General features: G+C 34.6%; 1 protein-coding gene across 5 annotated transcripts in view; it reads right to left on the bottom strand.

Moving 5' to 3' along the window:
* LOC113511544 (cAMP-specific 3',5'-cyclic phosphodiesterase) overlaps positions 1-14,002 on the bottom strand; it is a 547,503-nt gene that overhangs the window by 264,024 nt on the left and 269,477 nt on the right. For 2 of the 5 annotated variants that reach the window (XM_052897799.1, XM_052897809.1), the window contains exon 2: positions 3,976-4,241. The exons of the other annotated variants lie outside the window; for them this stretch is intronic. In XM_052897799.1, coding sequence (XP_052753759.1) covers positions 3,976-4,124 — 149 coding nt within the window. In that variant the 5' untranslated portion in view covers positions 4,125-4,241. The remainder of the gene's footprint in view (positions 1-3,975; positions 4,242-14,002) is intronic. 5 annotated transcript variants of the gene reach the window in all.

Genomic DNA, 14,002 nt, shown 5'->3' with positions numbered 1-14,002 from the left:
CGATAAGATGAATTCGAATGTGTTGAATAGTTTAAGTGAATCAATCTATCTAAACAAATAAATTTATTTGTAGATACGACTATACTGTCTCTTTCGCATACCTAAGTAATATAACTAAACAACAACGCATGATTCAATATCTTATTATTTATCATGCGTGCGGTAACGAAAATATCGATAATAATCTAGTATAGGAGAAGGATATTAAACCACTAGTTTACAGCATTTCCATCATTGCACAAATATTTTAATTAAATTTAAGTATGGATCTACAGTGCGTTTTCATCATACTACTAATTTTAGACAAACTAGAAATCAGCAAGGAATCCACTATGAGTGTGGAGTTTTGTGTGGTCAATATAAAACAGGCTACCGCCGCTTCCTTGCCCGTAAATATCGTAAGAAGCGACTGAGAGAGCTTAATGTTATGTGTTTACGAATAAACTTCATTTCATTTCATTTCAATGATCGAGAGATAGGCAGCAGTATCTTTTTTTTTTTTTTTTTTTTTTTTTTTTACAACACAGGGGGCAAACGAGCATGCGGCACACCTGATGGTAAGTGACTACCGCCGCCCATGATCACCCACAACACCAGCGGCATTGCAGGTGTGCTGCCGGCCTTTTAAAAAGGAATATACTCTTTTCTTGAAGGTTATGTTGTCGTATCGGTTCGGAAATACTGCTGCTGGAAGTTGATTCCAAAGAATGGTTGTGCGTGGAAGAAAGTGCCTTGAAAAACGCACGGTGGAAGACCGCCACTCGTCCAGATGATTGGGATGAAACTTTAGTTTGTGGCGGGTTGTACGGTGGTGAAAATCAGCAGCAGGTATCAATCCGAACAATTCCTCAGAACACTCCCCATGATAAATTCGGTAGAAGATGCACAGAGATGCAACATCTCTGCGCAGTTTCAGTGGGTCGAGTCGGACAGTAAGGCGTTGACTATCGATAATTCGAGCCGCCCGACTTTGAATGCGGTCTAACGGAAGGAGTTGGTACTGTGGCGCTCCTGCCCACAGGTGAGAACAGTATTCCATATGCGGCCTGACTTGGGCTTTATATAATTTCAGGCGGTGTTCTGGCATGAAATATCGTCTCACCCTATTGAGTACTCCTAACTTTTTGGAAGCTATCTTAGCCTTCTCCTCCAGATGACCGCAAAACTGGACGTCGCAAGATATATCAACGCCCAGAATTCCTAGACTCGACTTTTTATCAAGGGAAGTGCCCTGAAAGTGAGGAGATACGACAAACGGCGTCTTTTTTGCGGTAAACGCGCAGACTTGTGTCTTTTTGGGGTTAAATTGGACAAGATTTTGTTCACCCCAGATCGAAACTTGATGGAGTGAAGTTTCGATTTCAGACACAAGTCTATTCCGGCACTCATCGGTATGTGCCCGCGAGATCTTTGCATGACCGGTATATAATGTATCTCCTGTACTGTCGTCTGCATAGCAATGAATATTACTTATCTGTAACATATCATTGATATGCAGAAGAAACAGAGTCGGAGATAGTACACAGCCTTGCGGGACACCAGCATTCAAAGGTTTTAAATCAGAGCATGCTCCGTCGACTACGACCCTAATGCTACGTTCCTTGAGAAAATTGGCGACCCAAATGCACAGTCTCGCAGGCAACCCAAATGAAGGTAGCTTTGAAAGCAGCGCTCTATGCCACACCCGATCAAAGGCCTTCGCGATATCCAGACTAACTGCTAAGGCCTCTCCCTTACTCTCGATTGCCACTGCCCATCGGTGTGTTAAGTAAGCTAAAAGATCACCAGCCGAACGTCCCTGTCGAAAGCCGTACTGGCGATCACAGATCAGCCGGTGCTCTTCTAGGTACCGGAGCAGTTGACGGTTAATGATGGATTCCATAACCTTCGAGAATAAGGAAGTGATAGCTATGGGCCTATAGTTAGCTGGATCTGAGCGATCTCCCTTTTTAGGGATCGGATGCACCAGAGCAGTCTTCCAAAACTTTGGGACTATGCCCGATGAGTAGCTAAGCCGAAAAAGACGCGTAAGAACCGGAGCCAACTCTGGTGCGCACGTCCTCAGCACAATTGGAGGAATACCATCGGGCCCACTCGACTTATGGATTTCGAGGGAGAAAAGTGCTCTACGCACTGAGCTATGCGTGAATTTAATGTCAGGCATAGAGCTCCTACAACACGTGATGGTCGGTGGTGATTTCATCCCGTCATCCAATGTCGAGTTTGACGCAAAGATGGATCCAAGAAGATCGGCCTTTTCCTTAGCGTTCTGGGCCAACGAGTCATCCTCCCTGCGCAATGGTGGAAAAGATGACTTACAGAAATTCCCTTGTGCAGCTTTGGCAAGAGACCAGAAAGCTCGAGTCCCAGAGGGCAAACTAGCCAATCTCTTGCCAATTCTACTAATATGCTCTGACTTCGCTGTGGCTATAACTCTTTTGAAAGACCTAGAGGCAGAGTTATACTTCTTTTTGAGAGCACTGGTGTTAGGATCTCGCGACGCCACACCTTTAGCCCAGGTTAGGAAGCACTCCTGTTTCAGACGAGATGCTGTTCTACAAGAGGCTCCATACCAGGGCTGGGATTTCCCGCCGACGGGCACCACAGAGTTAGGAATAAATAATTCCATTCCCTGAAGCACCACATCAGCAATGGAATCGGCAATGGCGTCAGGATCATCCAGTGTGAAGCAAACCCGCCTCCATGGGTAAGATGCGAAAAAAATCCGCATCTCATCCCAGTCCGCTGACCTGTAGTGCCAGACACGACGTCTACCCGTGGAACGTGGTGGAATCGGACTCATGAGAGGCACCTCGCTCCGCACCAGACTGTGATCCGACGATCCAAGCGGAGCTTCGACGGAAATCACATAGTTGTCTGGGTGGGTGGTCAGCAGAAGGTCCAACAGTGAAGGTGAATGGTCCAACACATCAGGTATTCGCGTAGGCGAGGAAACAAGCTGCGTCAGACCATAAGCCAAAGCAAAGTCATGAACAGATCTTCCCGCATAGTCGGTTGTACCTGAACCAAGCCATTCGGTATGGTGGGCATTAAAATCGCCAAGAATCACGACTTCAGCGGAAGGAATCTGTTCGAGCAGGGAATCTGTAGCCATTTGGACGTGCTCAATGAGTTGGTCGGTTTCAATGTTACCGCTGTGGGACCTGTATAGGCATGCATAGACGCGAGGATGGTCATTGCAGTCTACGCGCAGCCATAAAATAGACAGGTCCGTACCTTCAAGAGTTCCAAGGCGGCGACAGCAGATATCCTCTCTGACATACGCGCATACACCGGCACGCGAAACAAAACAATGTTCAAGTTTATAGCCCGGGTACGTCAGGTATGAAGTTTCGTTTGGAGAGGATATCTGTGTCTCCGTTAGAAAGAGCAATGCCGGCCGCGCCGTTTCTAGGTGGTGGTGGACAGCGTTTAGGTTAGAATGTAATCCCCTGATATTGCAGAAGCTCACATTGAGCGAAGGGGATGCCGTAGAAATCTTGCTCCGTTTGCCCTTGGTTCCAAAGAGCGGAATTTTGCCCCCCCAGAATACGCAGGGCAGCCCGAGCGTGGTTGCTCGAGAGAGGATTCTCCAGCAACATGGTTACTGGTACCTCCCTGGGGTATGCTATTTTTTTTTAATTCCACTGCCATGGTTGCGTGTTGTAAGATAGGGGGACGGGGTTGGGGAAAGGATTTTAGGAATAGGAAAGGGATGGGTGTGGGATGGGTATGGGATGGGCCTCCGGACTCCCTCACTCACCGTACGGAATGTGATCGCACTGAAAGTGCAACCACTTAGCGTCGGTATTCAAGTATAAGCAGTATCTCTATTAAAACATCTCCAAGGCCTGACTGCGGTTGTCAACCTGCCTGCCAAAGCCCTTAAAAAGAGGAAGGCGTATGTTCAACAATGGATAATTAACGTATGTTATACACAACGTAGTATGGTATAGATGCCAAAATTCTACTTACCCACATATCCACGAATGTCGTCTTCTCGGTATACTAGCAAGTGTAAGAGCAAACGGCGGCAGTGCAGCGGGCGGGTTGTCGAGTTCGTCCTGTGCCGGCGCACCACTCACGCGCACCTCAGGCACGCGTAACTGATGACGCCCACTCATCTGTCCACTGTTATTTCTTCTTTACAACATTCATAATCAACTCGTTTATTTAATTTTTATCACTGGTTTCGTTAAATCATACTATTCTTGAAATGTCATCAACCTTTATCTAATTATCTGTTAGAATTCATCAAATTTTAACTTAAATTTATCATTACGAATACCAAGAGCGCTGTTGAAAATGCATAACCTTTCAAATGGTGCCGCAAAAATTATCGATGTGTTTTAAATGCAAAAGTTCATCATTATCATGATCTTATCAGATTTAAAGAATATTTTTAATAAAATAACATATAATAATTATTCTATAAAAAATATTCTTTAAAATAATAAGTGAATAAACCTTCAATCCATTTGATACATCAGAAATGTCATATTTATTTTTCGCTTATCTATATAAGGATAAAAACTAGTGATGAAAAATGTTACTTAACTCATATAATCTTTATTGAAAGTTTCAGACTGTTAGCAATATTGAAGGGATATTTTGTTCAGGAAGCCCCATCATAACATCCGCTTACGTGTCGCGGTGACAGCGTTAAATATAGATTTCCTTTTAATGTGTCTCACCACGGACAGTATCGTTTCTCATAAAATAATATTATTTCGCGACAAAGTAATATACAACAAAACCTGATGAAATGACCAAATCATGGTTTATAATTTAAAGAGCAACTTATCTGCATGAAACTACAAGTTAAAGAGAGAACGATTTTATCTATCCCTGCAAATTGAACCGCCGTTAATAAATAGGTACCTACATAAATATGACTGGCCTAAAGCTATTGTTGTAAGCAAACATGAGCCGTAAAATTTCATAATCCCATTTCCACAACAGATGTTGGGAAGTAGCCCGCCCAAATAAGATGCCATAAATCCATAGAGACGAGGCAGCGTTCGAAAAGTTTTTATGACAACATTTAAAAGTTCGAAATTTCTTTTTTATGTTTTTTGCACCTCTGTTACTATAACCACAACTTAATTTACTGTTTCATAAAATGACACCATTGCTGCCCCTCAGTCTTGACATCTGTCGACAGCTATCAAAGCGCCAAGTTTTGTATCTCCCTGAAGCCTCATTGATCTATATAACATGAAGGGTCAACTTCCACATTTATTTTTATGTTATTTATTTACAAAACAAAAGTATAAATCACTGCTTTTTAGAGTATAGGTATACGTACTTATTATACTTCAATAAATGCTTTTCATTTGTAGTCATACAAGTTTACTACTTCTATGTACTTTAATAGATTCTCTTTTGTGGTCTTAGAATTTTACTTTCATAGACAATATATATATATAATATATATAAGACGTCAATTCATTTTATATTACATAGTTTTGCGGTATCTTTGAAAAAATTTATTCTATGAAAAAGGAATTTTCAATAACTTTGCTTTAGAACAAAGTATACAGTAATGTTCCACAAATCATTGTACGAGTTAGTTTTGTATTATAGATTTATTGTTAGATATTCTGTCTTATTTATACAAAAATACTAACCCGCGACATCCATAACAAAGACCTTTACGTTCTGCGCGACTTCGTATAATAGAAATGTCAGTATGTTAACTATGTAGAAGGCAAATATAGTTACTCTTGTCAGGGAAAGCTGATTTATGATTCCCTCGATCGATTCTCATAAATCACACAGCAATTTTAAGCCGATTTTTTTTTCAGCATAAATATATCATTTCCTTTAAACCTATTCAATCAATTACTCATGATAACGTAATAAACAGACAAACAGAAAGCTATTGTAAAGTTAAGTTTGCCTTTGTACCTATATTTCCAACTATTCAATATCTGTACGTTGCTAGTGTATGCGATAAAATATATATATAAATTTAAAAAAAAGTTTAAGTTAGATTCCATAATTTATTTTAGCCTTTCGAATTTTCGCGAGGAAACAAACTCCCTGTAAGAACTTTTCGACCATTACAATTTTATTTTAGTAAAGTAAGGAAGATATTATTGGGAAGCGGGTGACCGGAATAATTTGCGCATCTGTTGGCCATACGCCTAATACCTGGCCGTGCCCTCAAGGTTGGGGCCAATCCACGTAACGCAGCAATAAAACTAAATTAGAATGTTAATTAGGCAAAGTAACCGTGATATGGGTTTTGGGCAGTTACACTATATTCATCTAATTTTATGTCCAATATCTCCACGACAGAATAAATAATAATTTTATTCCACAAAAACAATTGCAAAATTTACATGGAGTTAATATAGCAGCAAAGCTTTTATTGATTTCAAAAAGAATCATAAAATCCTAAAGATATTGAGCAATAAAACCTTTGCATTTAAAACAAAACAATTACAGTCAAATTGGATTTGTCCTTCTTTTCGAAATTAGTTAAAATATTTTTAATTCTGTAAGTAAAAAAGTATCAATATGTATAATTATATCCTATATAATCTTATCTTACAAATATAATAAAACTATAATCAGATGATGTCTTTACTGTAATACAAGGGATTTTAATAGAGGCAACAGTAGCCAAAATAATAATTTTTAGAAATTTTGTCTGTCAGTCTATATATTTGTTCCGGTATCATGAAAAAATCACTGCACCAAAATAGATGCGGTTTTCATTATTACTTTCCTCTAGGTCTAACTTAAAAATGGTGTATGTTTTATTTTGATACGACATCTATTTAATTGATTTTCATATCTTTGATATCTGCGCGTACAAAAAAGCAGGCAAAAAGCTAATTTGCTATATAAATAGACAGATGCTATATAAAATAGCGAGAAGGAAATGAAGATAAGTTTATTACAAGAACATGAGTTGAGCGTTAATGATAATAGTGAATGAAACCAGTAACGTTTTGCCACCGGAGCGCTGTAAAAACCAATTGTATTCAGGCCCAACGGAGCTGAGGTCATTTCGCGAAACTACTCTGCAATATCACATGCTTATATGCCACAAATGCCACATTTTTTCATTTTACCGAACTATTTACAAGCTAAATAACAATAAAATATAATTAATAAAATATTCAAAAATAAATAACGATGTAGATGTGAATAGAGGACTAGAATTTCCAATATTTTTAATAAGAAATATAACATAGACCTACAATGCAAAATGTAATGCAAACAGTGAAAAGAGCAAATTTGTGGAGTAATTTCGAGTAGATAACACGAGTAGGTACCTAGTGTACTTAGATATATTAAGAAATTCAAATATCTACATCAATTTATAAATAAGTATCTATATAATATACCTATATTATTTTGGTTACTATTCGTATACGTGGCTTACATTTCAAAACAACCTGATACATCCATTTTTTGCGTACTCCTAAGAAATCTAAGAGAATTCTTTATTTACGTGAGAAGAAATAGGTTACATAATACTCGTCAACCTAATCCACAGCGATATATTTGTGTCAAAAAAGAAAGTCGTTTATGATCTTACAACAGTCGGATAAATAATAGTACGTCTCGAAAAAGTTTTGATAAAAGCTTTTACGCATTTGCTTATATAGTTATTTCACCATTACAAATTTTTTGAAAAATTTCTACGCATTCCAGTAACTAAAAACATTTTTTCCAATATTTTAGCTGAGTAGTTACAATAATTTATAAGAGTATCATCAAAATTTATGAGTCAAATGTTACGAACCATTTCATCAAGCCTTCAGTCTATGGTCGATCGAAACGAGATATTTATGCAAAAAATTTGTTCACGTCAGATGGCGGATGTGAATAGAATATTTTGTTCACTTTAGCGACTTTTTTACTACCTGAAAATCTGTAATATTTTTTTACCTTAAAATATAATGCAACACACGTATGAACACATACTACATCAAATATTACACCATTAGATTGGACACGTGACTCGGAAAAATTTGGATGACCTAGATAAAAAGATGAGCTGATGCACAGTTGAATATATAAATTTCATGGATATGGACGGAAATTAGCACAATGGTCTACCTCAATCTTTATTACATTACAAATAATTATGTATTACATTTACTTTACTATTACATGATTTATGGGATTGATGTCACAAGACCGCATAGCTTTGGCGTCGGGACGTACACGATGACATGGTATCCATAACAGACTCCAGCAATGAGATGACGACTAAACAAAACAATTAAAACACTACTTTTTTAACTTAATATTTAATTAATTAATAATATTTTATTAATTACTAATTTCAAGTTTATAAGAATTTATGAGTATGTTACACTTTTTAAAACGGATATTTGCTAAAAATCTTTTCAGAATTCAATCTCTAAAAGAGTAAATTGACTGCCCATTCAAGTCTGTATAAAAGCGATAGGCGTATTTTTATGTTTATATAATCAATGACTAACATGAATAGGAGTAGACTAACCTAAAGATAAAATAGCACTGGTTATCATGATGTTATTTTGAATAATATGTAGGATTAAAATAAACACTGCATAAGAGTATCTCAGCATAAAAAGTAATCCTATTAATATTATAAATGCGAACTGTTTGTAACTATAAATGGAAGGATAGTGAAAGTTAGTGTTTCACGCTTATACTACTGAACAGATTTAAATAAAATTTAGTTTTAATGTCGCATTATATATATTAGCACATTTTTTTTTTGGTGGATGAAAATGGAATGGTAATCCCGCCTGCGCTAACGAGATACGCTGGCGGAGCACCAATGAAGGGTGATCGATGAGAATGAAACAGGCCAGTTAGCCCATCATAATGAATGCATCAGGAATTAACCATGATAGTTTCCAGGGGGAACCACGAGGAGGTCGACCCGGTTGAGTATATTGCTAGCAATGGGATTTTTAGTTTCGATTACTAACAATCCCTTTCCCCCTTATTAGCACATCTGACATTAGAGGGGCTTAATGGTTTGTCTCATATCAAAATCTCATGTCTCAAATTATTTTACTTTATGAGTAAGTAAATTGGTCGCCTAAACATAGGAACAAGTTATGTTTATAATATAGTATAGTGCCAATTATTTAGTAATAACATGTATTACAGTACCAGTATGTTTATATTCCTGGGTATAGATGTCGGATTTAAGTCGCAAGTTTTGCAAATTGGTCTGATTTCATTCATTCAAATGTTGTTTAGCTGGTTTAGTAGTTAATATTATCTAACTACAAATAATTTCTTTATTAAACTTATGTTTTATTAAGATATTAAAACATTGTTTTGATTTCTAAATCAATAAATATCTATTTACATTACCTTTACAATTTTCAAATTATATCTATTTCTTGTATTACTTGTACGTCTTAGTAGTTTCATTGTAACTTATATATATCTGCTGAAATATCAAAATACATCAAGTATGTATTTAAAGGAAAATATAATATATAATATAATATTCAAAATATTTTATATATTATTCGAACGTAAAAGCGGCACATAAATTACTTTGAAAGCGAATGTTTGCAACGGCCTGTTTACTTTAATGACCTTTTAGAATAGGAAGAGTGGTTGGGGCGGTACTACGTCATTGACCTTAGCAATGAATTGTTTGTAAAGCTTAAGATTGAGAGGCAATAAAGGGCGGGCGGGGCAAGCATATAGTAACCTTTGCGTGCCGCCGCGCCTGACGGCTTATAGCACGCACGAACTTGTAACAGTTCGTAGTTCTAGGTTGCCATTGCCAGGCGTTTGAGCAATACAGTCTGGCTCTTGACATTTCTGTAATCTTAATTGTATTTTTTATTTCTAATTATCCGAAATAAAATTTTATTGTAATATTATAAAGTCATTATTAACTTGAATAATGACTTAAATTTCTTATATATTTTTTTATATAGAAATTAAACGTAGATAGTTCTTAACTAATTAAACATGTTTATAAAATTCAGCGCATGTAATAATAATTAATACGCCTTATACTGGATTTTCAGAAAAATAGATTATCATGTTCATATGTAGTAGTATACTTTATCAGATTAATCTCCACGCATTCTCCACTAGAAACCATCAGGGTTAATTATTGTATTTTAAAAAGTAATTAGTTTTTATCTAAAAATTTTTAAATAAATACAAACTGCTTAGTTACACTAGATGGCGTTGTTTGATATGACCAGAGTCATTTACTTATAATTAATAAGCTGTCCGTGAAAACCCACATATGTTTTAAATACATCCAATTACTTATATACATAATATAAAGGTATCGGAACTGTGTATAAATGGCAGACAAAACAAATATTTATCTTTAGTCTATCAACTCATTTAAATAAAAGAATCTGTAACGTAACAATTACGTATAAAAGTCGGATTATTGATAATCCTAATATAATCAAATGTATGATAATCCCGCATTGGGTAAATAGTGTAGTGCTAACAGACACAAGCAAGCCTAATCAAACTCGTTTACGTATTTCAAAATCATTTAATAACCAACTGACAAGATAACATTATCGTTATTAAATATCAGATAATAAATTGATAAACATTTAGATATCTAATAAAGCTTAAGTGTGTTTAACAAAAAAAAAAAACTGAGTGGATACATGTGCAGATAATAACGTACGTCACGTCATCACTGTATATATGCCTACATACTGTGATTTAATTTAATTAAGCAATGTAAGAAAGGGGCTCGATACACAACTCTGATATTAAAATATACTGGAAGGAAATTAACGAGGCAATTTGACTTAATTGCATTGTTAGTTACATATTAGAAATCCATGTAAAAATATAAAGCATATTTAAGCGACTTTTAAATGGAAGATATTTTTAATTTACATTTTACATATTTTTGTGTATATAGGTTACATGCCGTCCTCGTCAATCTGTAACCCATTTTAATAATTCTATTTTGCAACAAATTTAATAAGGGACCAACACGAGCGCATACCCGTTTTGGTCCTATATAAATTTTGTCAAGATCAAAAGTCACTGTTTTCCTTTGCAGAGCAAAATCTAAGTATTTGTACAAATTATTACGCATTCTATATTAATAAAAAAAATTAAAATCTTATCTGTTTGTGAACTATCTTATTGTACATCGCATATAGGTTTCATTAATTTTAAAATCAAAATAGTGTGATTACTAGTCAATACTAATTTGTCACAACTGATATCGCTGAAAAAAGATCCTGTTTTAAAGGTTTCGCTATTGAATGGCTATAAGAGAAATCATATAATTCAGGTCACGTCTGTTTGGCTGGCTGTCAGTTCGTAGCTGTTCTCTATTTTTTACTGAAATACTAACATTCGAACTTTATTAAATTTTACTGGAAGACGTAAAAGGACTAGCACCTATATTATACATAATAAACTTTAAAACAAAACATGTTATCCTTACAATAATGTACAGCTGTACCTACCGCTATTTATTCTATTGAATTTTATTAAGGTGCCATTAAAAAGATCATAAGAATATTAAATATTATAAACGAAACTAAACTTAATGTCATGTATATTTTAATTTGATAGAAAATAAAATATTATACAATATCATATTTACTATGAACCGGTTTCTGTAACCTTAATAACCGAAATAATTCTAAAAGATTATAATCAAAGGCACTTCTAGCCATTTTATTTTCGTATATTGTAATATTAATCCAACCATAGAAGTGGCAAGCCCATGGAGTGGTGACGTAAACCTCACACGCCAACCTCACCGCGGGTACTTAACTACTCATTGCATTTTATTACCACCCAGAAAATATCTGTTTGCCACACCACAGCCATCATTACAATTTGTTTTTGGAGAATTGTTACTAACGGAATTAAACTAGCGAGAATAATTACACCCGATTATCGAGTAATATTTTTGTAGTATTTATGAAGGTACGTACTTCTGACCATTTGACATGCCCTGTTATATAAACAGGTCGGAGAATTTTGAAAAAAAAAATAAATAAACATGTTGTCGTTTTGATCTGTCATGATCATAGGATTGACATAAATATGACTTTATTCTTTGCTAAATTAACTTCTATCAAGCTACCCATATTACAGATTTTTACACAAAACAATTGTTTTAGTTTTCCGTTCATGTAATATAATCATTTAGGAATATGCATTTTGGTCTTTTTTGACTGTGTTTACCAAAACCTAGTGCAAATCTGCAATGCAAATTTTCACCGTGCGGTTTTATCCTCGTAACTCTATAATATATTGAAATATGAAACTGAATAAATCTACATGTACAGTAAAAATTTGTTCATTATATATAATTAACCAAAATGTGGGGAAAACATCACTAGGTAAAAATTCGTTTGTAAATATAAACATTATATCAATTCTAAAGCAATCATGATTGAAAATAATAACTACGATCAAATCAACTGCAGCGAAACATTGCGGTTTTGATACCTGTCAATTAAATCTGACATAAAAGTACCAAATTAACAATTTTATTAATGTCACACCATTCGTGACATCCATCAAATGTAATTAATTGCGACAATGGCTTAGTGCGTGATTTGATTAAAATATATCTATTTAGTCGAGTTCGCTAAAATGTTTACTACCTATTTTAGGCTGCAGAGTTTTATAATTCTACTAGCTTTGAATAAGTTTTACATTTTGTATACTTGTCTCCCTTGTACTTACTTGTGTCAAGTTGGTATACTTGTCACCTGCGACTTAATATACGTTACCGGTATATATTTACTAATCGAAATAATAAGTACCCTATTTCCTCCTCTATCCTACATAGTGCAAGTAAAGCAGATTTCATAGAGTCTGCCTGTTAAGGTACTAAGAAGCCAAAAACAAACTCACTTTCACATTTATCATATGACTAAGTATATAACTATCATTCAGTATATCAAGAAAGAAAAAAGTATATCAGATAGGATTACCGGTTAAAATTTATATTTATGAGCTAACTACCAAATTTCATTCGTATTTCAAGTGTAATTATTGTTAGATTATAACCATATTTACAAATTTACAGATATATTCATATTTTATATATTACTATATAAGAAGTATATATACTATATAGAAGTTTTTAATGATATAACTTACAGATATATTATTAAAAATATCTGATTCTGGGAATAAATCAATATAGTGATATCATTCATATAGTGATAACGAACACGGAATTGTTATAAATTTATAATAAGTGCCATGCTACTCGTAAATAGGTACTAAGTAAATGTATTTTCCGTGTAGAGACGTAGTCAGAATGCAATGTAGGAATACCACTCCTTTCTGTTCTCAGAATATCGCGAGAAGCAAGTAAAGAAATAAAGTGTCAAAGGTAAATTTGAAATAAAACGCCTCACCAAACCCCCCGGGCAGCATGATGATGGTAGACTAATATCCTCTTATAGATTTTTAAACATAAGCACAGCTGTGGAATATATTGATTACGGAATGAAATTAAATATAATTTATTCGTAAACACATTAATAACAACCTTCAACTAAAAATAATAATAAATATTAATAGATAAATTATTATTTTATATCAAGTAATCGTAATGATACTAATTGACCTTATTTTGTCCAGTTCTATCCTATTGTTTTTTTTTTCTTTAGAACATAATCAAAATATAGATAGATACTCTTTATTGTTTCCTCCAATTAAACTTAGTATTAAACCTATTACAGATATAATTAATATTTAAAAAAAATAACTAAAGCAATTTAGCCAATCTAAGTCATAGTACTTAAACCGATTACCATTTTCAAATTTATAAAACCAATTTATACTTTGTAGGTATCTGAAATGAAATGTTGAGGTATTAAAATGACAAAAATAAATAAAAAAAAAAATACATTGAAAGCGCTGCTTGCGCAAATATATTTCAGATTCCAGCGAAAAGGTTTTAAATATTTGTTTTACATGCTCAACGGCACACAAACAACTCAAAGTAATTTAAATTTTGGATTTCATTAATCTTTATTTCAATAACAAT

The sequence above is a fragment of the Galleria mellonella genome, unplaced genomic scaffold (assembly GCF_026898425.1).
Source record: "Galleria mellonella isolate WM207_F2 unplaced genomic scaffold, CSIRO_AGI_GalMel_v1 utg117, whole genome shotgun sequence".
NCBI lineage: Eukaryota > Metazoa > Arthropoda > Insecta > Lepidoptera > Pyralidae > Galleria > Galleria mellonella.
Note: the sequence above shows the minus strand (reverse complement) of the source record. Positions and strands in the feature narration are given on the sequence as shown.